Source organism: Bubalus kerabau, chromosome 10, assembly GCF_029407905.1.
Source record: "Bubalus kerabau isolate K-KA32 ecotype Philippines breed swamp buffalo chromosome 10, PCC_UOA_SB_1v2, whole genome shotgun sequence".
Classification (NCBI taxonomy): Eukaryota; Metazoa; Chordata; class Mammalia; order Artiodactyla; family Bovidae; genus Bubalus; species Bubalus kerabau.
Window position 1 is genome coordinate 93,460,384 of NC_073633.1, and position 25,181 is coordinate 93,485,564.

At 46.5% G+C, this 25,181-nt stretch overlaps 1 protein-coding gene across 1 annotated transcript; it reads left to right on the forward strand.

Annotated features, from left to right (window-relative positions):
* Positions 1–8,472: 8,472 nt before the first annotated feature.
* Positions 8,473–24,504, forward strand: CIPC (CLOCK interacting pacemaker). The gene is made up of 4 exons (XM_055538742.1): positions 8,473–8,826; positions 14,118–14,305; positions 18,044–18,213; positions 21,012–24,504. Exons 2-4 carry the CDS (start codon positions 14,170–14,172, stop codon positions 21,900–21,902), a joined length of 1,197 nt encoding a protein of 398 aa, XP_055394717.1. The 5' UTR covers positions 8,473–8,826; positions 14,118–14,169; the 3' UTR covers positions 21,903–24,504.
* Positions 24,505–25,181: the final 677 nt, after the last annotated feature.

Consider the following 25,181-nt stretch of genomic DNA (forward strand, 5'->3'; position numbering starts at 1 on the left):
AGCAGCAGATATGATTGCTAAAGGTTTGATCAGGAGATGAGGCAAAGGTTTTTGCTGTTTCAGCTGAAGTTGGAATCAGAAGACCTGTGGGGTAGGCTGCAATGTGGATGAGGTAGATTAGAGAAGTCAAGGATTTCCCAACATTAAAGGGTGTTAAAAGGGACCCTGCTCCAGGCCCATTTTGAAAGGTAAACAGAGAGGCCTCCGTTTGTCTGCCAACCTTCCAGATCTTGAACTGACTCTCTCTGTTCCTGACTCCCACCCTCTTCCTGAGTTCACTGGTCTTCTGTCCATGTGCAGCATCTTCATTATCGCACTTACCAACTCTGAGCTGTGAACTTCTCAGGGGTGGAGACTGTCCTCGTCTTTAATGTGTCCTTGGACCCTCGGGAGGTACAATGCACACAGTGAATGTTGGTTGGTTTGATCCTAAGTGAAAAGGTGCTTGGAGACAGGAGGCTACATCAGGACTCCTTAGAGCAGTAGGTGTTCACACGTCGGAGCTTCACCTGGGGAACGGGCCGCCAAGAGCTATAGAAGCTGCCCAGAGGATGCAACGAGGAAGCATCAGGAAAACATCTCTATAGTGCCGGGTCACTTAGGGTCCCCTTCTCCCCTCTGTCCCCTTCCTGGCGTCCCCTTCTGCTTGACGTTGGGTCTGGAAGCAAAGGTCAGGCGCTCTATGTGAAGATGGGAAGTCTAGGTCTGAGTGATTTCTCATGAATGGCAAAGTGTCTGAGGGAACTGGGCAGCAGAGATGAGCAAGCTGCAGGTCCCGCCTGGGATGTGGAACGCAAGTGGGTTCACAAAACATGGGGGTGGGGGGACATTTCTGGTGCCAGAATACAGCTACCCACGGAAGCTTCCGCCTTCATCTGTGGATCCGAGTCCACTCAGAAGGGGTGGCCAGTGAGTGTGTGCCGGGCTGGGCACCAGTGCTGCAACTGACAGATCTTTCACTCCATGGCCTGGCAGCTTCCTGGGGAAGAAAAGATGCCAAATCAACCCCCCAGGAGAATCAACTCCAGGGAATGGGGCTAGTCAAACCCCGGGTACTCTCTAGCCATGGTCTACCCGATGGGAAAGACCTCGCTCAAGGGGTCAAGCTCAAAGACTCGTTAATGCAAGATCTGGAACGTGCCAAAGTCCCTCCTTAGGTGGAGGGAGGCTGATGGCATTGTAGACAAAGAAAAGCAAGTGGCTTCTTATAACGGAAATGTGTCAACTAGTGGGGGGGCGCGCTGTGAATGCCTCAGCAGTAATCACACGGGAAGACGGCAGTGCAGACAGAGGGCAGCGCCGTCCTCCCGACAACACTGGTGGGGTCAGACTCCAAAAGAGCTGTTTAAAAGCTGCTAATTACTGAGATTCCAGTAAGAGCTCTGTCTTAAAAGTGATTTCGAACTGATTGCAGCTTTTTGAACTGATTGCAGCTGTAAGCTATAAAGGAAGGAATCTAAATAAAAGGGGAAAATCCTTTGATCAAACACTAAAGAACTCTTCCAAATAACAATACCTTCCTTTTACATATCCATCTCAGCTGTCTCACATGTGTAAACAAATGATTTATATACATCAATTAAACACACACATTCCCAGAGACAGGGACCATACCTGTTCATCCTTATAACTCCTGACAGGATTTAGCATAGTAGCTGGCACATGGAAGATGCTTACTGAATTGAATTTAATTGATGCAATTGCATTAATGATTTAATCAGATCGTTGTCATTTCTGACAATAACAGGCTGCTTTAAAATGAATACTAAATTTCTGTGCTGTAAAGAAGTACATAGGTCCATTTTAATAGCCTCAAATCCAGGAAAACATGACCTATTTTTTCCAGAAGCCCAAAAGAAATATGCAAACAGATATTCTCGAAAGGCAAAGTCAACCACTCTACATTCTACCACAGAGACCATGCTGATTGTGCTGCGTGAGTTGCCAGGCAACCACTTGGTAATTCCCCATGTAATACAGATGAACCTGTCATCTGCTCTCTCGGCTATATGTGACATGAGGAGACAATAGGTAAAGGACAGCCAAGAACACCTACACCTGGATGACACCATCTCTCCGGAAATGTGATAACATTGGAGAAAATCCCCAGGCCCTGTCAGAAAGTGCTGGAGGGAGAATTTCATTAAACTATTAGCACAAGACATCCAGTGAATTTTCTTGGATTTATCCTGTGGGTAAGTCCTGTGGGTGATCCTATTATCCCTGTCCACAAAGCAGGGGACCAAAAGCCCTGAAATTCTGCATGTTGATGCTGTCAATTCAATAAGGGCTCCAGATCAGCAGGTCCCATGACTCCAGCTGGGATGAAATTTTACTGAATAAAAGAAGCCTTTAAGTCTTAAAAGGGACACTCAACATCTTGAAGAAACCCAAGTTCTGGGTGAATAAACCATACTCTCTTATATCAGAAGAGAATGCTGTCAGTAATTTCTTTGGAATGATTTCCCAGACATTTTAGGCAAATGAGCTGCCTTACTCCACTGTAGGTACAGACATCCTAGTCTTTAAAATAGACTGAAAAATCCAATAAAGCTTTGCAGAATGCATAAGGAATGTCAGAAAGCGTCTCTGACATTAAGAAAAGGACTTTAATTTAAATGCCACTTCAGATTTGGGAGTCTAAGAGTACTCATCTTTTTCATATGAATTTCAAAAGGACCACTCCCCCAAATTTAAAAAAAAAAAGGATATCTGTCCACTCCCTGTTCCCTCGAATATGATATTAATGCTCAAGATTTTTTAGGAAATTACTTGTTTTTCAGTCTCTAGTTTGAGATTTAAGATCTTGGACCCTGGGATCATGTAATCAGTTGGAGAAATTAATCAGGTAGTTCTGAGGAACAACTGGGCAAGGCTTGAACCCAACATCTTGTGCCATCCTGATTTATCCAGCCTGTTGAGATGCTGACTGACGCCAAGCTGGCCCCACCCATGTGGAGTGAAGGCCTCAGCCTTCACCAACCTATCTGGTGCTGGAAAGGGGAGTACCGGTGGGGAAGTTCGGGGGCATTTCTGCATCTGCAAACGGAAGCCATGGCATTTGTCATCTCTGACTACCAGGCTTTACACAGTGCCTCATGGGATTCCAAATAAGTCAGCCACGAGCCAAATCGAAAGTGAGGGAGGAGGATTCAAGGGCACTTTTGAGCAAATGCACAACAGACCCTCCAAAGACTGGGATGCGGTGAGGTGAGGCAGCATGAGCAACAGAGGTTCTGGAATTTCTTTGCCAGAATCACAAGTGTGGAGCAAAACCTGTGGGCAGCTACCTTCACTCCAGCCTCTCAACAGGACACATACAGTCGTGTGCAAAAGGCCTGGAGGTGGGAGAGAGTGGAGCAACAAAATAAAATAAAAGGGCATGTCCATTCAACCCTTGCACCAGGGGCCCTGGAAATCCCTCACCATCCTGGTTGGCGGTGTCTTCCTTCTCTGAAGGTGGAAGCCCATTGTCAACTTTTCAGGAACCTGGGGTCCCCCTGATGTCAAGTTGGTTGAATGCTTACTATGAAGAACTTGTTTTGTAGGAGAAAAACATTCAGTATAATCCCTGCCCTGAAAGAGCTTAGACCCAGTGGGGGAGATGGGTACCCAAGAAATTACAATGCAAACCAGTTTAGATCAAGCCACAAGACACAGAAAGTGTTCAATTTCAAGAGTAATTGATGTCTACGTGGAGGCTGCCTCTTATCTTGGGCTCTCTAGCCAGCTTCCTACTACTGGAGTGTCAGGTTGCACAGCTCTGTCTGGCTTTCTGCTGTGCTGGCCTGTATTTCTTGTCTTTAGTGAGCCCATGGTGGGGAACTCAGTTGTGATTGGAAAGCTGTTTACAGAAGGGAGGGAAGATACAAGGCCAAGGAGAACTTCTAAAGTCAAATGGGTCTACACGAAGGGACAACTGAACAGCTTTAGGAGTCATCCAGAGAAAAAGTTGTGAGTTTAAATCACAGACTTCATCTTCAGTGAGGGGAGATGACACTTTAAAAACCTTCCCACTGGAATGATTCTAGATAGGGGATAAAACAAGCAAAAGGCAGCTGCTGAGTGGTTTGGAAAGATGTGTGGGTTGAAATCAGCATATACCCTGTCACACACAAGAAATCTCTCTGCCATGTGCAGAGTGAAAGAAAGAGAGGATCAGCTGGAGGTGTTTCCTGCAGACTTTGCCTTTATGGTGCCCAGTCTCCACTCCTGGCATCCTTTCCCACACAAGTGCTTGGACCAAGTGCCTTGGGCTCCGCTCCCCACTGGTCTGCTCAGCACAGCGGTAAAGGGCATGGTAGCACCATTTCCACCAAACATGCAGCCTAGCAGAGAGGCCAGAAGCAAGGACCTCAGAATTCAATTCCTGTTCCACTGCTTACCACCCGTGACCTTGGCAAGTGACATGGCCTCTTGTCCTTAGTCTCTTCCTCTGTAAAATGAGAAGAATGATACCACAACCATGTCACAGGACTGTGGGAGGATTAAAGGAGTAAATCTGGGCAAGTCACTTAGGACAGTGTCTGGAAATAGCACTCTGTGTCAGTTATGATGAGAGAATTTGTCTTGGGTTCTATAGCAGCTGCAGGTTGAGCACTTATACTTGAGGAATTTCAGGTTTGGGCAAGAAGATAGGGAACTTTGTGGGAGAGGTTTCCATTGTCCCTGAAATAAAACCCATGCCTACTATATCGACACCCTGACTGTAACCCAAACGTCCTTCTATTGTCTCTGTTCTTCCGGATAGCCCTAAAAATATGAGCTGAGAACTAACCTGGATGGTGGGGGCTTAGGCACTTGATTCCTGAGGAAAAATGGAATATGCATCCTGCTATTGCTCATCTCTGCCTCTGCCAGCCTGGGACCTGCTGGTTGCCATCCCCACACACAGGCTGGAACATCCCCCTCCTCTCCGCTCACTGACCATGGTGCTGGGACTCTGGGGGCACACATATAACCACCATTCCATCAAATCCTCTTCAAAAAACTGTGGTCAGCAGTAATGCCGAATACCAGATTCAGGATAACTGCTACAGATGGCCAAACTGAGGTTCAAGGGGAAAAAAAAAAAGATGGTTCTCGAGTATTGCTTCAAGAACTAATGCCAGTCCTTGTGGTGTTTTCACTGCTTCTCAGCAAAACTGGAAAAATAAGAATAGCAATGAGTTTTCATAAAGCAGAATTATTCAGTTTTTGACTTGTGAGATTATGGCCTATCTTCTTTCCTGTGTCTTATGTGAGAGAAGATGTTGAAATGCCCCATCCTTTGTAAAATGGTATCAATAGGAGCTGGGATTTGAAATTAGATCTTTTGAATACTTTCACTGCTATTATACTATTTTAATTAATTTTAAAATAACTTTGATTTTAAATTCAACTTTGTTAAAGTAAGTAATAAAGAATTACTTATATTGCAAATTATATACTAGATTGGATACTTGAAAATATCTTCAAATAAAACTCGGCACAAAGTTAACTCTTTTGTGGCATCCTATGTAGGACTCACATGGTCTGGGAGAAGAAGGCTGAGCAGAGGTGCAGTTCCTGACCTCCATTGTGTGGCAGGCACTCTGTGAGGGCAAAAAGGAAAAGAAGCCTTTTTGCAAACCCCTAAGAGTAGCATTTCGGAGAAGGCAATGGCACCCCGCTCCAGTACTCTTGCCTGGAAAATCCCATGGACGGAGGGGCCTGGAGGGCTGCTAGTCCATGGGGTCGCTAGGAGTCGGACACGGCTGAGCGACTTCACTTTATTTTTTCACTTTCATGCATTGGAGAAGGAAATGGCAACCCACTCCAGTGTTCTTGCCTGGAGAATCCCAGGGACGGGCACTCTTGCCTGGAAAATCCCATGGACGGAGGGGCCTGGAGGGCTGCAGTCCATGGGGTCGCTAGGAGTTGGACATGACTGAGCGACTTCACTTTTTCACTTTCATGCATTGGAGAAGGAAATGGCAACCCACTCCAGTGTTCCTGCCTGGAGAATCCCAGGGATGGGGGAGCCTGGTGGGCTGCCGTCTATGGGGTTGCACAGAGTCGGACACGACTGAAATGACGCAGCAGCAGCAGCAGCAGCAGCAAGAGTAGCATTTAAAGGAGCAGGTCTCCCCCTGCTGGCAGTGGTGGTGGCAGAATGAGTCTTAAACCACGACTGGTACTGAGGACTCAAATTGGAAAGGATTCCACAGCAAGAAGAGATGGTGCTTGGAAAACCACTCTCAGTCACAGAACCCTGAGTGTGATGACAAAGATTAAAAGAACTCATGGCACTTTGATAGGAAACTGTCATCAGAGGATGCTGATTTGCAAACCCTGGTGAATCAGCAAAGAAAGAAAAAGTTTTACGTTGGTTAGCCTCTATAAAAGATTCATTATCCATTTTCATGGTTATTCTATGTATCTAATTATATATACAACAGAAACATACAGTACTCAGTTAAAATTATGCCTACCAGTAAATTAGTCTGATTCATTTGGTTCCACTACCAAATCTGTTTTTGAAGTTCAAATGACTGATACAGCATGGCCGTCTGGTCATTAGATAGGTGAAACCAGGAAAGTATGACTTATTTGCACTTGTAGAGGATTAAAATAATCTTCATGCTTTTGCTTATTTCACTTTTTCTCTTTGGCTGGTATGTACTCTGCTCTCACCCACTTCCATTACTGGATATCCTACTTTTCCCTGACCTTCTTAAAGCTTTACTTCAACAGCAGAAAACAAGCAGAAGGTTATTTTTCCTTTGATTTTATTAGATTTTGTTCAGAATCCACTGGCATTTACCATATTCTCTCTCATACAACTTATTAAAACATGTCTGTATTTCCCGTATCAGATTCCAAGGTATTTGAGGGCAGACAGTTTTATTCTGCCTCCAGAAGAGGCAGTATGGCCTAATGGTTTAGATCCAGGGCTTAGGAGCTCTGTCATCATGGACAAAAGCTTCAGTGCCTTCATTTAAAAAATGGAAACATTAATAAACAGCAACCTCATCAACTTGTACAGACATCAGTAAGAGAATGGGCTTCACTTGTGGCTTAGATGGCAAAGAATCTGCCTACGATGCAGGAAACCAGGGTTCAATCCCTGGGTGGGGATGATCCCCTGGAGAAGGAGATGGCTACCCACTCCAGTATTCTTGTCTGGACAATCCCATGGACAGAGGAATCCGACAGCTACAGTCCATGGGGTCACAAAGAAGTCAGACACAACTCAACGACAGAATTCTCTCTCTCTCTCTCTCTCTCTCTCTCTCACACACACACACACACACACACACACAAGAGAATACATGCACAGCTGCCTGGCTCTTCATTACTTGATAATTGTTAACAGTCCTTCCACCACCTAAACAAAAGCCATATATGCTGCACTCAATTATTTGTTGGTAGAGCTTATGCTAATAAATACATTTAATGCATTCGCATTATCTGTGTCTGGAGGACTAATGGGATTACCTATGACTCTGCAAGGCTTGGATTACCAACAGAGGACGAATTTACCCTGCCCATCTTCTAGATCCAACACTAACTTTCCATGATGCTGGCAATCAATGCGCTGCACAATCTGCGCTGTCCAACCAAGTAACCATTAGCTACACGTGGTTGCTGAGGACTTGAATGTGCACAGCCTGAATGAACAAAACACCCACGTTTTCATTTCATTTAATCAGTTTCAGTACCCCCTCGTGATTAGTGGCTACCCTACTGGACAGGGCCGCTCCAGAACTTGCCTCTACCGGTGGCAATCTTTAAATTTATCCGTGTCCCCTTTTCCAGCTGTAAAATAACTTTTTCTAATTTAGGAGGTAACCTTCACTGACTCAATGCATCGGAATTTCAACTGATCGCAACCCCGTTTGTTTGGTTTTTTTTGTTGTTTAGCTGATAACACGTTGTTCGTGGTGACACTTCAAGAACTGGCCTGAGAAACGGAATCCATTTGAAACTCAACATCTCGGTCAGTCGCACAATGAGTCATACATCAAATGACATGAAATCACCCATCAAAAAAATACTGATTGCGTCCCTGCCACGTGAAGCACTGTCTGGAGGTAAGGAAAGCAAACCGACGCCGCCACAGGCTCGGCAACAAGATGAACAGTGCTGGGGACGGTGGGGGCGCGGTCCGGGCAAGCCTCCTTCGGGCCGAGACCCGGCGAAGCTGCCCGGCAGCTTCCGCTCGGGCTTGCGCTCAAGTCAGCCTATGGCCCGTCCCGGTCCCCAACGCCGACGGGGTCTCGAGGTACAAACCGAGAGCGGTCTCCCCGGGCTGACTTCCACCCACGCCCTCAGAAGAATCACGCCTCCGGCCTTGTCTGCTAGAAACCGACCCGCCCCGGCTTCTCCAGACCCCGCCTCAGAACCGCGCCCCACGCCCGCTCCACAGCAGCTCCTATAGCACAAGGTCCCCGTACAAAATGGCGGTTTGGCCTGAGGAACTACTAACCATAGAGATGCCCGCCTTCCGCGGATAGAGCGCCGACCTCTGAAGGGACGCCCGCCCCCCCGCTCCCTGAAGAAGACGTGCCGGCGTCGTCTTCCGGCTGAGACGGGAAGAGCGGGCGCCTCCAAGGGCCCTTCTAGGAGAACAGCGAGCAGTCTCGGTGGTGCCGGGTCATCCGAGCCGCGTCACGTGACTGGCGAAAGCCGTCGCCGAGACTGCGGGGAGTGGGGAGGAGAAATGGGCGGGCGGCCGAGAGGGGGGATCGTTTGAGACGCGACGACGACGACGACGAGGTTGTCATGGAGCCGCGAGGCCGGGCTCGCGCATGCGCCGCCGTACCCACGGGTCGTCCGCTTGTGGAGCTGCGACCCGGGTCCTAGGTGAGCGAGGAGGGCTGTGGGGGCAGGGGAAAGGGGTTTGGGCGAGGAGCCGGCGGAGAGGAAGCGGGCGCCAGGGAGAGAAGGAAGGAACAGGCAAGACGGAGAGCGGGCACTTTCGGGGTGCCGAGGGCCAGATGGTGGGAGCTGGGGGGTAATTGGAGCAGGGGGTGATGCTCCCTGCCCCGTTTAGTCGGTTGGTTTTGTTGCGAGGGTTAGGACCGCGTGGGAGAGGAGGTCACGGGTGAGGAGGGGTTTGTGTGTGGGGACCAAGTCGCGCTGGTAACCCTGTGAGGGTCCTGCCCGCGCCCCCCCGCCCCGGTTTGGGGTTGGGGGATAGGGCGCGGGGTGGGTAGCGCCCAGTTCTGGACCCGGGGCACAGGTGTGCTTTTTCCAGAGACTCGCTGTCACCCACTTTGCTGGTACTTACCCCCCCGGGTGACCAGCTTGTGCCAGGCGTGGTGCCAGGGGGCGGGGAGGTGGCCGAGAAGGTGGCCAGTGCCAAGTACGGAGTGAGTGGTTGCCAGTGGGTGGGTTCAGGGGACCTCCGATCCATCCAGGCCCCAGGGCACCGGGCCGCAGCCAGGCTCCCTGTGATTGCCCAAGTCCTGGCAGTACTGCATGGCCTGGGCGTTTGCCCTGGCAGGCTGGTGGCATGCTAGTCACAGCACAGTCCAAGGGTCTGCCCAGTTCTGCCCTGCTGAGCCGGCAGGCTGGTGGGTGCCTGGAGGGCGCTCCTGCTGTCTGGCGCAGATGTATCGTGGGCTGGTGCGAATGGGGAGGGGCGGTGCGCACTGTTAACTGCGAACTCTTCTCCAGGCAGGGGGTTTTCAGGAAGTTCTGTAGTCTCATCTAATCTTTAACAGAGCAAAATGAGTAAGCCATACATACCTGGTTCCAAACAGAGGACATTTGTATGGAATCTGAGTTCGGGATCTTTGACCAGAATTTACAGCCAAATCGAAGCCTGCAAATGTTTGTGAAAGGGAAGAGGAGTATTAGCGATGTACGTAGATGGTTGGCTGGTTGTTTTTTTTCTCCTTTGTTAAAATCCACAGACAGTCCCCCAGATTGGTATCTCTGAAAATGCAGACCAAGAGAAAATGACTTCAGAGAAAAACCTAGTAATGCATTTATAATTCCAACTGGGATTACTCATGGCTTTCTGGGTGGTAAAGTCTCAATTTTCTCTGGCGGCGTATCTTGATTGTATTTAAGCCTCTGCTTGGGCTTTCACCTCACACCTCTGCCTGTGCACGCCTGTTATACACGTGACACATTTTAAAGGGAACTTGAGCTCTCAGGAAAGTTGCCAAGTTGTCTATTACAGAGGGATCTGCAAGCAGCTTTTCAGATCCTTCCCTTGTGTACCTTGGGCCTCCTTTTTATCAGAAGCCTGAATCTCCATAGAGATTGTGGATTAGACCAACCTTTAGTTTGGCTGCTGGATTTAAAGGCAAAATGAGGGGTGGCTTAAAATGAGGCGTGGATGAAATACCTGTTTCCTGCAGGAGACCAGACCTAGACATTAAATCTTGAGGTGACCATGGTGTTTAAGGTGACCAGGAAATGCAGACTCCTGACCTTCAAGCCATTCAGGTGTTTTGGTGACAGCTAAGCTGTTAGAGCTGTCCTGAGACTCGGCAGGATAGAAGGTTTGTTGGAATTTATTGTTCTGTGAGTATACCTCACACATGAATTGTTAGGGGCTGAGGTTGCAGAGATGAAGTCAACCCTTGAGGCTGAAGAGATGAACAGATAATTAAACTCTAATGTAAGAAGTGCATAAATAGAAGAACCAAGTGCCGTGCCACGCTTGTTAGAATTTTTTATCTTACACCTATGGATGTAAACCTCTAGATATATTGGTTCACTTTCTGTTGTGAGTTTTAGTGTATACTGCTCTCTCTGGGAACCTTTTGGACCTTGTGTTACATGTGCACTTATAAGAGGCCATTTTCAGGTCAATTCAAGCTTAGCTCAGAGTCCTTCTAATGCAGAGTTAGGCTCATGGATCTGAGATGTGTGTAAGACAGTTGTCGTGGTTTCCAGTCTGTGCCAGGAGTCAGAGATGGCGCAGTGGGTATGAGCTTGGTAACCCATCTTCAACGCCTGGTCAGCTTATGAGCATCTGACTTTATTGTAAAATGATAACGACCAGGAACATAATCTTCTTGAAGTTCTCGGACTTTGCTACCGGCGTGGCCCTGGGTTTGAGTGCACCAGTGGTAAATGCCATCGCTTTGCCTCTCTGGTCGGGGGCCTCGTCTGTGCTGTGTATGAACGGGTCTGTTGTTCACTGGCTAACTGGCATCTTCAGCGCCACTCCCGGGAGGGAAGCGCGTCTCTCAGAGGAAAGGTCGGATGGCATGTAGCCCTTTGTTCTGATGCCCACTTGAACTTCTCCGGGACACTGAGACTGCTGAAGGAGAATTTTACTTAGGACAGAGGCTTTCATATTTTTAGCACTTCCACATCGAAAGCAGTCACTTTCTTATTTTGAAGTAGATTATGCAGTCTCTATTTCCAATTGCCACCAATTCCCCAGAATCTAAAATTTTTACATCTGTTCTCCTTTTAACGTCCACATTTTAGCATTTTGACCCCACAATCAGTATTGTCCTGAAACTTCTCAGACGAGCAGGATAAATTCCTGTGTATTTTCTGTTCATTGACTGCAGCTTAATAACAGTAGCAAGACCTTGTTCCTTGTCTTGTTGCAAGGATTGTGGAAGAAGTTGGGATGCTTTATCTCAAATGCCTGTATAATAATCCATTTCATAAGATAATGTGAAACTTCGTCAAGTTCTGAATTAGTTGCAATCACCATGAGCTACCTTCCCAATCTAAATCAGTAGCAGGGGCAGGCTTGAATTTAGTCTGATGGCCCATCCACCAGGGAGAGCTGCTGCTGTTTTTGAAGAAGCCCTCTGTTCAGTTTCAGACAGCAGTATACATTTGTTGGGTTTCATACAAAAGGACCCATATTTAATTAGAGAACAGTTTTGCATTTTATTTTGCTTTTTAAACTGACTTGTCCGTGCTGTCAGACTTCCTCGCTGTCCAGTGGAGAGACATGCTTTTGCATAGTGCCATGAGAGGTGTGACAGGGCCTGGGAGACGTGGGTTCGATCCCTGAGTTGGGAAGATCTCCTGGAGAAGGAAATGGCAACCCACTCCAGTATTCTTGCCTGAAGAATCCCATGGACAGAGGAGCCTGGTGGGCTACAGTCCATGGGATCACAAGAGTTGGACACGACTTAGCGCTGTCTTTTTTTTAATGAGAGGTGTGACAGGTACTTTCATGCACATGGTATTAAATGTGCTCCATCAAAGAGTGCTCAGCATGGAGCAGACTGAGTGGGGAAGCCGCTTACCTTGAATGAGTTACATATGGTACAGACTAATTTTTATTGGGAATTGTATTTAATTCAGGCTCATTCTGATCAGCATGCATGCACTAGTCCACTTCTACTGTATGCAAAAGAGCAAGAGAGCTGTTCAAGGATGCCTGTAAGCATCCTTGGCTTCTATTTAATTTTATTTCCAATCCCTCCTCTGCTTCTGGAGTGGTTGATGTTCTTCACTAGATCCTGTATTAGCAGAAACGTTCACACTCGGCATTTTGAGGCTGTTTTCAGATACGCAGCTGTCTCACAGGGGGCCCATGTTTCTCTCTACTCAAAAGGACGAACGGATGGAGTCGAAGATGAATCGTGAATAAGAATGCCACCAGCTGTAGCTTAAACGTACCACCTCGTCCATTTGGGTTGTCATGACAAGACACCACAGACCGCGTGGCTTATAAACCACAGAAGTTTATTTCTCCCAGTTCTGGAAGCTGAAAGTCCAAGCTTAGGGTGCCAGCGTGGTCCAGGGACAGCCCTCTTTTGGGTCACAGACTTCTCACTGACTGTGGTGCAAGGGGCTGGGGCCCTCTCGAGCCTAAGGCACTCATCCCATGAGGTGAAGCCCTCGTGACCTAAGCCCCACCTCCTAATACCATCATCTTGGGGGATTAAGATTCCATATATGAATTTTTGGGGGACACAGACGTTCAGACTGGAGCACTTACCAGTTGCGTTGTTGTTTCACCTGTTGGTCCGCTGTTCTCTTTATCCCTGCAGTATCCTGTGTTCTTACTGTACCGCCTCTCCAGCTGCCATCCCTTGGCTGTTCAGAAAAGAAAGTGAAAGTGTTAAGCTCAGGCGTGTGTCCGACTCTTTGCGACCCCGTGGTCTGTAACCCACCAGGCTCCTCTGTCCATGAAATTCTCCAGGCCAGAATACTGGAGTGGGTTGCCATTCCCTTCTCCAGGGAATCTTCCCGACCTGGGGATCAAACCCAGGTCTCCTGCATTGGAGGCAGATTCTTTAGCATCTGAGCCACCATGGAAGCCCTGGCTGTTCAGAGGGCCCTGTTAAAATATCTTGAAGGGCTCATTGGTCTCAGAGTTTGCGCTGTTAACCTAGTTCTGGATCTGCTTTGAACTAGCTGTGTGTCACTGGATCAAATCTAGGCGTCTCTCCAGGAAGAGGGGAACCAGGTCTATTGGATTCACTCTGTACCCCCTGTTCCTAGCACCATGCCTAGTTCACAACAGGCACTCAGGAAATATTTTAAAATGACTGAATATAACTTATCTGAGCCTCAACTTCCTCCTCTGTAAAATGGGATAACAACTAAGAAGGACGTTTTGAGGCTCAAATGAGATAATCTTAACATCAATAATGTTACGGGCGTTTGTGGATCAAAGCACTGTGTATCTGGTCTTCCGTGTGCATAGACGCACTTTCTAAGCCAGAATGTGGCATGCATATATAAGGAGTTGTTTTTTTCTCTGTTCACTACCTCCTCTAAAGAACTGAAAGGTTAATCTGAGAAACTACACTCTGGGAGGTGGCAGAAAGTCTCGGTCCTGCGGAGGTATCCTGGGAAGCAGGCCTGGTCCGAGGTGGGCATCCCCTCTCCTCTCTTCTCCCTCAGGGAGCATTCCAGAGAGCTAATCAAATGTGCCTTTGTTAGCAGTTTACAAAGCTTCCACTGAATGGTCTGTGTGCTTTGCATTTGTAATGGAATTAGAGGGCAGGGAGAGGACAGTGAGCCTGCCTTTGGGTGGAAACCATTCTCCTGCTGAGTAAACGTGTAGCCTTTGTCAGCTGAGACCTCTGAGAAAGTGCCCGCAGAGAACGTGGGTGAGGCCCGTGTCCTTTGCCCCGACTTTACTCACAGCTGGCTCACCTGTCCCAGCTCTCCAGGCAGTGACTTCTTACGTAACTGTTGTTTTTTCACAGGGCAGTCCAGATGAAAAGAGTACTGATGAGTCCCCTCGCTGCCCAGTAAAACATGGAGAGGAAGAACCTGTCCAGAGAGGGCTCTCGAAGGCTGTCAGCCAAACCAAGCAAGGGCTCAGAGATGAAAAAGGCGTCTCGTCAGCTCGGCCTGGCAGCCGCTGAGTCAGATAAGGACTCTGGATTTTCAGGTTAAAATTACCTTATCCTTTCTACACTGTAGTGATTGATTTGCCTGAAAAATGTCCTCCATAAAACTCATTTGTGTGATAAGGATGGGAAGATTTCACCCACAGGAGAAATGAATGGCTCTCTGGTCTCTTAAAATGGTAGTTCTGTTGCCACATGGCAGGGTATTCATCAGAGTCACAGTGGGGTTAGTTCTGAAGGAACGGTTTGACATCTTTTTTCAGCTCAGACTCTGAACTTCAAATCTTACGCATTTCCCACTGTGGCAAGTGGTTGTGGGAGAAAAGATATAAAATACTCATAATTCTGTTGTCTTTCCTCCTTTCTCACAGGAATAGTTATATTGCAGTTACCCTGCATTCCAGTAATCACATTGGAAAAAAAACTGCATGTTGTCACCACATATAACAAATTTAACAAAGGTAGTATATAATTTGTTAAGATATCTTTTTTCTAAGAAAATATTTTGTTAAGTTTAAAAACGTTTCCTCCTGACAGTCCATCCCTGCCAGTGTTTGCTCTTTGTGCTTGGTCTGTGAGTCTCCTGGCCCCATTCCAGACCTGAGTACCTATTAGAGACGAGAAAGCAGGACACTTTTTCTTACTAGTTTTTCTGAAAGAACTAGCTGCATACCCAGTAAATCTTTTAATTTTGTGCTGAGGCTTTTTTTTTAATCTCCAGGTCTGAGAGTAGTGGCTTAAATACGGCTTGAATGGCAACATTTTTGGCCCAGGGGATGCAGAGGGATGATGCCAGGGGATTTGGCCTGGGCCAACGTCCCGAGAGCAGAGCCCTCTCCTGGAGGAAGATTTCTGTTTTCCAGCCCGCAGAGACTAATCAGTCCATCTTGTCGATTTATGAATGTATAGTGAGAAATGCAGCTCTTAGGAACCCTGAACTCTCTCACCCTTAGACTGGTAAATTTTCTCTCTGTAGGTGAAGCTGCAGGGGAAGCCAGGCTACCAGTAGATTGTTGCTCAGAGAGGAGCAGAGCACCGCGTCAGGGATTAGAATAAGGGCAGTTCAGGAAAGTTAGGGCCAGCGTATAGCTCTTTGGGTTTTTCTTCTCAATCTTTTCGCATTGTTTCCCAAGCTCACCTCATCATAAGGCTCATCTGATGCATTTGTTAAAAAACACCAGGTCCCTCTCCTGGAGATTGTGACATGGAGGGTCTGCGGGGAGGGCCTGGAGTGTGGGTTTCCTATTTCTACAGGTGTCTCTGGTGATGCCTGTGATCAAACAGGTTTGGGAAACTTTGCAGACCTAGTGTCTTTTTTTTTCTCTCTGTCTTAATATCATATTTGTTGTTTTTTTTTTTAATATATCATAAAGGTAATATGTGCTCGTTGTAGAAGCTTAGAAGTTTAGGTACATGCAGAGAAGAAAATAAATATTAACCGTAATCCCACCCCCTGTTAGTCTCAATACTGTGGCCATTTTGGTACTTCCTCTAACAACTTCAGCTCCATCGGGCCACCTGTTTTGTAGCATGTTGCACAGTCTGGGTAGTTTTTCTGAAAGTTTCCTATTCTCAATGCAGCAGTGCTTTAAGAAGTTTTGTGCTGTTTAGACATAAGGCAGTCTTAAAAATACTCAGACTCATGTGCCCCAGAAGGTGGTCCCAGTGAAGGCCTCCAGCCACTTCTGGGCCAGGTGCCAATGGTGTCGTCACGGCTGGAGTTACCTTTCAGTTACCTTGGGATGTGATGTAATTGGCAGTTATTAATTAGCTGCAGTCCATATTTAGATTTTTCGCATTGTCTCAGTAGTGTCCTTTATAACTGTTAGTCTTTTTTGTATATTTGCTTGTTTTGGGCGCAGAACTCAGTTGAAGGTTGTGCATTTCATTTCATTGTCCTGTCTTTTCGATCTTAGTCTAGAACAGTTCCCTTGTCTTCCCTTTTCTTTCCTTTCTTTTTTTTCATGAAATCAGCATCTTTAAATGAGTTAGGCCTGTTGTTTTGTAGGATGTTTCACACTAGACTTCTCTGGTAGCTTCCCCAGTATTAGAATAAACATTTTTTAAATAGAAAACTAAATTTTTGATGTTATATCCTTCTCATTGCAACACATGAGGTGACTCCTAGGTTTGTCGTCTTCTTGGTGATGCTCTGATTAAGGGGGTAATTGTAGACCTGATTTCTTTATTATAAAAGTACTCCTTTCTCTTTGTAATTAATAAGCAGTTTGTGGGATGATACTATGAGATTGTGTGACTCTCAACAATTGTGTGACTCTTTGCCAACAGCCTCTTGACCACTGGTTTTTGCATCCATTGATGATGCTTACCTGAACCAGTTATTAAATTTGTGGTTTGAAAAATGGTGATCTAATTCTGTATCATTCCTTTACATTTTATTAGCTGTTGATCTTCTTTAAGGAAACACTTCTCTGCCCCCTTTTTTGAGCATCACTGTGGATTCACGGAATTCTTTTCTGATTTGGTTTGTCAACCCATTATCAGTATTCTTTCTGATACCAGGTTGTCCCACATTGGGTCAGTGGGGGTCCCTTCTAGATGGCACCTGTGTCTTGGACGTGTCTCGCATTTGTGTTTGAGCGCTTCCTTGCTTTCTAGCCTAGACAGTAAGATGTCTAGGCTTCCTTGCCAAAGACATCAGCCATTTCTCCAAGGAGCCCTGGTTTCCTTTCCATGCAGAATGGTATTTGCATAGAAAACAAGATACATGTACTGGGTACGTACTTTTCTTCTGAAGTTCTTTGTTTCCGGCCCAGTAGTTCTAAACTAAAGGTGCACATCTGGATTACTTGTGGTGCTTTGTGAAAATACGTGTGCCTGGACCCCAGATAAATCAATTCCATAGATTGAGGGGAAGACCCCAAGACCCATAATTTCTGGAAAGCGTCTCTGGAGAATCTGATTAAAGCAAGTGCTGACAGTCGCACTCTTCTGAAGTAAAGCCACAGTCCAGTCTGGCCTCACCCAGACGGCACTCAGGTTTTTGACGAGCATCTAGGGTATTCCCAGCCTCCTTACTTGCAGTCTCTTGGTTTACTCCAGCAAGGAACTAATTAAGTCCTTTCTTTATGGATGTCACGTAGAGCAACCTTCTTTTCTTGGCCGTGGAGAGAATCTTTGCATCACCCGCTGTACAGGATCCCCAGTAGGCACACTCAGCACGCATTTAGGACACTAACAAAGGAGGTGCTTAACTGGGTGGAGGAGGAAAACAAAGACAGACATCCTGAGCCTCCGCTTGATGAACTTATCCAGACTTTTACAGTTAGGGAACTTAGGAGGCATCTATTTTAGTTTCAGCAAAGTGGTAAGTCTTGGGGTTTTATTGTTACTTGTTTTGGTTATTATTACATCATGTGGTGCCTAGAGCCGATAAAGATCTTCATCTTTTCTCAGGTTCCATGCACACTCCTCTCCCTTTTCAACCACAGATTGTTAAAAGTAATGAGCTAACTTTGAAGCCTTTACCCACTTCTGTAGATTGGCGATGATTACTTTCACATGAACCCTAATTGATGCTGGCTTTTGTCTATAAGAGAGTTAGAACGGAGTCTGCTGTCCTAGGGCAGTGATCCTTAATCTCTTGGGGTGGGAGGGATAATTATGCATCCCCTTGAGAATCCCATGAAAGATAGACATGCTGGAAGAATTCTCAAAAGCACGGATCACAAATGTTCCATTCGCTTTCAGGGGGTCTGTGGCTCCCCAGGAGGACTGGTTGGGAGCCTGAGTGAACTGACTGTTTCTCTGCCCAGCAGATGGGAGCTCAGAATGCCTGAGCTCGGCCGAGCAGATGGAGTCCGAGGACATGCTGAGCGCCTTAGGCTGGAGCCGAGAGGACAGGCCAAGGCCAAGCTCCAAGCCCACGAGCGGAGCCTTCCCGACACTGTCCCCCATGGTGGTCATGAAGAATGTGTTGGTCAAACAGGTGAGGAGGACTGCACGCGCGTCACTTCTTTGCACACTCGAGTTTCTGAGCTTCCTGTGCACAGAGTTTCTTTCTGCCAAGGAGGGATGTGAGAAGCATGCCACCAGAAACCACACCAGCAAGTGCTGTGCTCCTGGGAAGACGGTGTGGCCTTTTAGCTACTGACCTGGACTGAAGAAAGGAATACAAGAGTCAGGACATGTATTCTCATTTTCCAGACAGTAAGACTGCACCCCTCATTTGTCCAAAGGTGTCTGGAATACCTTAGTCATGTTTAAAGGAACCAAGCAGAAATGTTCTATTATTCCACAGTACATCTAAGATATAACAGAGTTTAGGGTTGAAGCAAAAGGCTCTTTTAATTTGAATTTCCCTGGGGACTTTGAGGAGTATTTAAGAAGTAGAGGCAATTTCCCTGTTTCTCATGTTACATTCTGAGCATTTCTTAGTAATCAGCCAGAGCTATGTTATTAGCGAAAAAGCAACTCTTTGGTATAGGTATGACTTTACCAGCAGACTCCACACAGCATTGCCATAGAATTGAATAGTACCTTGTTTCAGGTTTTATTATATAACTAGGCAAATTATGTGGTTATTATCTAGATATGAAAGAAAAGATTTAGATAAAAAGTCTAAGCTTAGCTCCAGTGTTTGAGTCAGAGAACTCAGTCTCATGAACTTAATTAAAGAACATGTAACCTTATCCTGCTTTGCTCTGGAACAGACTAGTCCTCTCGTGGTTCTGTTAATGAGGCTGTTTGAAGCTAGTGAAGTTTGCAATCTGGCTGTGTGTAGGTGACCTTCCCACCTTAGGTGGAAGAACATGGCTGTAGCCTGATAGGAAACCCTGATGTCTTAACTCTTACCTAGTTATTGCTGAGCAACTCAAACTGATTTTCAACAAGGCAACCTGGTGAGTTTGGAAAAAGAATTTGAAGGTATTTGCTTTGACAAATCATATGTCAGCTGGAAGCACGGCTCTCCTCTCTGAAACGAGGAGATTTGAATAAAGACATGAAATGGAACCCAAATGAGGTTGTTCAGGCCCCACCAGTGCTCCTCAGGACTCCTGTCTCCTGCTCTTTCCTCTCTGCCTTCCTCTCCGGCCCCCTTGTTGCTCTTCCTTAGGCGTCTGTGTTTTTTGTTGTGGGTGTTGTGGTAGCTCCGGAAGGCAGAGAACAGCCCGCAGTTGCTGGTGAGGAGGCGGGCCCAGCAGAGCTGTTGTCTTCAGGATAAAGACCCACTGGGAAGGCTTGATCAGGAGACAGGAGGCTTGGGGGCAGACTGACCTGATGGAGTGGTCTAGGAGTTTTGTGTTTTCACATATGCTAGAATTCCAGCACATTTCAAATTTTAAAAATCTTTGCTTATTATATAATGTCTTAATTATTGCTGCTTGGTTTTAGGTATTTTTCTCTTATGAGTCTGATTCCAGTTCTGTCACCAGACTATGTCTTCTTACAGACAAATTATTTCATCACGTGGACTTCAGTTTCCTCATCTTTAACATGAGGCTTTATGTGAAATGATCCTGAGATCCTGTGCAAGTCTAAAATCTTGTCTGGTATTCCCTTAGATGATTTCAACAAGAGTGGTAGCCTTGTACAAATCTAATAATTGGTACAAACAGACTAAGTCAGTGGGCATAACAGCAGCACTAGAAAGAGTAATCTTGGGAGAGCAATGAACTGGGTATTTTCTGGGTCTGTTTGCCTTGGAGGTCAACCCCTGTGGTGTGATTGACCAAGGAGACAGCCTGAAGTTTTGCTTTTGGCTGAGCTGCACTGGGCTGATCTCTTCTTTGAAAGACTCCTGATTTCTGTGTCTCCTCTGCTGGGGGAGCGTGGTTGCTTGGCCCAGCATTGCTTGCTTGTTATTGCAGCACCTCTCAGTATACTTGAACACCAGGAGGACTCCAGAATGGACTTTCCAGGTCATCCCACCCTTTGCACAGGAGATGCACTGTAGTTGAACTTAGCTAAGAGTTCCTAACCAGGTTTCTAAGGATCTGAAATGTGTGCAAATCAGGTGCCCACGTGGGAGCAGGGTCCATCACTTTCTGCAGATAAATCACGTGACTCCACCAAGGGGGAGAGCCTCTGTCAGGGCTCTCTCTGCCTGGCCTCAGGTGTTTATGACTTTATTCTCAAATCTCCTCATTCCAGTGAGGAGAGCTGTGCTTCCAGCCAGGCCCAAAAACAGGAGAATACTGAGACAACCATGTAAAATCACACCCAGTGTGGAAGCACCCGCAGATGGTGGCTGTTACTGCCTTGCAGAGCTTTGTGGTTGTTGAGGGTCATTGCCATAAAAGCAGACCAGTGGACTCCTGACAATAGGTAACTTTTTAAAAAAAAATATGTAACTTTTTAATCAAAAGTTGATTTCAAGTAAAAGAAATTCCACAAGTAACTAAAGGAAGACCTTACTTTGGTGTAAAGTCACATTTATGGTATTGAGACAAGCATGTTTTAATTTATGCCAGCAAAGTGTACTGTCCATACTTTTATTGCCTCAGTTGTGACCTTGACTATGTCATTACTCCACCTACCTACGCTTTTCTTTTTCTTGAGTGGCAGCACTTGAATTAAAGACAGCCATTTCCTCCAGTTTTCCCTTAAGAGAGAAAATCGACGCTGTCAGACCCAAGTGAATTTTGAAGCCACTTTCATCTCCAGTCTTATCAAGAAGGGCTACCCCGTGTGTGGGAAGCTCTGTCCTTCCATCTGAGTATTTGCTTTGCTCCATGGACAGCCGCAGGTAACAAGCAGTTTGCCTCTCTTTCCCTTTATCTGCAGGGCAGCAGCTCCTCCCAGCTCCAGTCGTGGACTGTCCAGCCCTCCTTTGAAGTGATCTCTGCCCAGCCACAGCTCTTATTCCTTCATCCGCCTGTCCCGTCTCCTGTCAGCCCGGGTCACGTCGGTGAGAAAAAGTCGGACTCCAGGAACTACTTGCCCATTCTCAATTCTTACACCAAAATAGCTCCTCACCCCGGCAAAAGGGGCCCTGCCCGCAGCGCAGAAGAACGAGAAGGCGGCATGCAGAAGAAGGTCTGTACTGAGAGACTGGGCCCCGGCCTGTCTGCTCGTGAGCCAACCAAGACCGGTGCTGGCCCACCCCAGCCCCCGACCCCCGCGCCCCCCAGCGCCAAGCTTGCCGAGGACTCGGCTCTGCAGGGCGTGCCCTCCCTGGTGGCGGGTGGCAGTCCACAGACTCTGCAGCCAGTGTCCAGCAGCCATGTGGCTAAAGCTCCCAGCCTGACCTTTGCCTCCCCCGCCAGCCCCGTCTGTGCGTCTGACAGTACCCTGCACGGGGTGGAGAGCAGCTCCCCGCTGTCCCCGCCGGCGGCCAGTTACAGCTCCGCTCTGTGGGCCGCCGAGCACTTCTGCCGCAGCCCAGATAGCTTTCCAGAGCAGCGGCAGAGCAAGCACAGGCGCTTTCAGAATACCCTGGTAGTCCTGCACAAATCTGGTTTGCTGGAGATCACTTTGAAAACCAAGGAGTTGATTCGTCAGAACCAGGCAACTCAGGTGGAACTCGACCAGCTCAAGGAGCAGACCCGGCTGTTCATAGAGGCCACTAAGAGCAGGGCTCCTCAGGCCTGGGCCAGGCTGCAGGCATCTTTATCGTCAGGGTCAAGTCATACCGGCAGTGACCTGGAAGCATTCTCTGAGCAGCCAGACATATAACATCGAAGGCATATTCTCCTGTTACTTGAGTGCTTCTTTTTAACTCTTTTACTGTTACTACTCCTGTTTCCCAAAGCTTACATAAGATCTTTTCCTTTTAAACTCAGACTGTTCAATGGTTCACTTACAAAGCCACACGCCAGGACCTGGCTGCTGTCTTAACCTGTGGTCTATGCAGTTTACCTTTGTCTCTGTTCCCGCGAGGACCTCAGGTTTGGGTGCCCTTGAGTCCCTCTTCCTCAGCCTGCAGGCAGTTTGATGGCTCACGGGGCAAAATGTGAGAGGTGATTGTGCGGGGCCCTGCTAGCTGTCACCTCCCGCCACCCCACTCACCAGCCGTGATCGAGGGTGCAGTGACGCAGACGAGTGCACAGAGCAGCACCTGCCAAGTCAGGGAGCAGGTGACATGAGGAACCCTTCATGGATCTTCCCTTGAAGGTTTTAGTCACAGACGAAAATATAAGAGCAGGGTGCTTGCCTTCCACAAGGCCCTGTGCCCTTTGGCAGAAACCCGAAATGTTTTGGCACAGATTGCTCTTCGGATGCAAGCACTTAATCACTTAAACCTTTGTTTTTTTAAACTTGAAAGTCAAAGAGAAAGAGTAGCACTGTTAACTCTTACACTTTAATCATAAGCCAGATTTTTCTTAAACTGGTAGGCGAAATACTTCAGATTTGTAAAGTATAGAATGGATTTAGGACCATCTGGAGCTACAGTTGATGAATTGCATTTTTGACTCATAGAGTCTAAAGAAAGGAGAAATGGCTAGCATCTCTTGTTTAGGAGCTGGAAGATTCTAGTAATTTATGCCTTTTCTTCCTCTCTTCTTTTGAAACAATGCAACCTGTTTTATATGTTAAAATCTTAAAGACAGCTTCATGGTTTCCAATTGTGTAATCCAAGTCAGCCCCTGCTACCACTTTTTTTTCCCGCTTGTTTTTACAAAAGAAGAAAGAAAATATTAAGCTTGATTAACTTTGAATTAAAATCATTGCAAGGTTATGACATACAAGTCTACAAAAAATTGGAAAACATTCTTGTTACCCATTTTCTTTCCACATCCAGAGTTTTCATTTGTCTGATGTCACAGTGATGTGGAGCAGTCTTCCGAGTTTCTTTTATGCGTCGGATGTTGGCAGTGAAGCCAGAGGTATAGTGGGTTCTGTGAAGTAGAAGAGTATTATGAGGACTTGCAGGTTTTACACACTTTTCCGGCTTCATTGTACACCAGATTTCTAGGTTGTAAAGCTGCCAACTTCTTATTCTCCCATTTAAAAATTTCATTCTCTTGAAAATCTTAAGAAATCCTGTATGACCAACTTCATTTTTTCTGCAAGGAAAATCGTCTTGAAGTTCTTCCAAGGCCAGAAGCTAATGCTCATATTTACTATGTAGTCATAACTCTTCATATAGTTTTAAAATTACAAGGCTTTGCATTGCCTGCATTTTGTTCTCAAACACAGTTTAGAAATAAACAACCCGGTAAACTCTCTTAGACTCTGCTGATCAACACAGAATTATTACCTGCCATGTGCTTTCCAGAAGAGTTTCAGAAATCGGAGCAAATAGGTCCTTAAGCAGGCTCAGCTGCTTTTAATATTTTTTCTCTTGGCCCACTCCCTTTGCCTCCCCTCCATCTGTGTGGTGCTACCGCAGCTCTGCTCTGCACACCATGCTAGGAAGCTTCCTTTTTGGCAGAATATGTTTGGCAGCAAAGCCATAGAAACAGGTGCATTCAGAACAGCCTGGGCACCAGGCATGAGTCTTACTGAGTCAAAAATCTGAACACACTTGCTGAGAACCAAATTGACGCCATCGGAAAAGCCCCCTGTGGAGCCGTACGCGTCTTGGACTCGTCTTCCTAGATGAAGGTGGCACTTCCCTCCTGTCAGGCACAGGACGCTGAAAGCCATCACCAGTGCTCGTTGCTGAGTGGCAGGGAGAAGCAGCGCCCACCCTGGCTCCTCTCTGATCTTGTAACTTGGTGCCGTGAGTCCCTCTAGGCTGTTGGCATGGGTGTTCTTTCCCTAGTGGAGGAGTAAGCAGATGAAGCCAGCTAGAGAAGCTGGTCCACCAAAGAGACATCCACTGAGGCTAGCAGACCTGTGGGGCCAGAAGCCAGACAGACAAGTGGAAGAACCTCAGAGTTGACCGGAAGGACGTGCGTTGGTCTCACACGGCTGTAAGTAGTCACGGTCTTCCTGATGCATGACCTGATCTCATCTGAAGTTCTCTGGCAAAGCTGTTGTTTTCTGAGAGCCGTTCTTAACTCACACCAACCCTTAAGTTTTGGCAAGATGGTGTTGGCAGTGTTGAAAGACATCTAGAAAAACTCTGCTGATTTAATTGGTTATGGGAATGGAGTTTGGTGACATTTGTAATTTATTACACTCTCCTTTTATTGATTATGGTATTGTCTGAGTTTGATTCCTTTGGCAGAACAGTAACTCTCGTGCATATATTGAAGTGTCTTTCCAGCTATGAATTCTTTACGGTAGAGGTTTCTTTACCAAATGTGAATTCTTTTGAGGAAGTATGAAGTTTTGTAGAAATTGACTGTGAAACGTCAGAGAAAAATAAAAGTCACTTACTTGAAAACTATTTGGCCTTGGGCTTTATAACTGCTTAAAACACTGAAATCAAGAGTAAATGTTTGATTGATAAAGGTTTCATACACATATTCTCAAGGTATTTGGGGATGTTGAGATTAGACACTGAACTTGTGGAAATTCACTGTTCAGACTCCCACCAGTGTGAACTTAAAGGCGATTCAGGCACTCTTAAGACAAATGGGTGGTTTGACATTATTCTCTAGAGTCATGGAGGGTTTATATTGGGTAGGTTGGGAGGAGAAAAGAGAATACAGTCCAGTGGTTTCTTCCATCTGATATGATACTTTCACAGATGGAATTTTTAAATGACAAAACCACTGTAGTTGTCTACTGGGATAAACTAAAGCCACATTAAGTAAAGATGTTTCTACTACAGGGAGGTCCTTAACGAGTGCCTCTCCATGCCTTTTCCTTCATGCTTCTCTGAGTTGATTCCTGAGGCTCTGCTCCTCCTCAAAATTCACCTACCGAGTCTCAGTGGGGAAGTCTGTTGAGTCTTCCCTGTCCTGAGGCCAGTCAGGACACCCCTCCTGGGATTTTTTTAAGTCACTGGAAAATAAGAAACTTATCCTCATTTAAAGTCCTGAAGGATTGTCATAGTCTTAATTCTTACAGCATTATTCCTATCCTACACAGTTTTTTAAGTAACTTTTCAAAATATGGCTG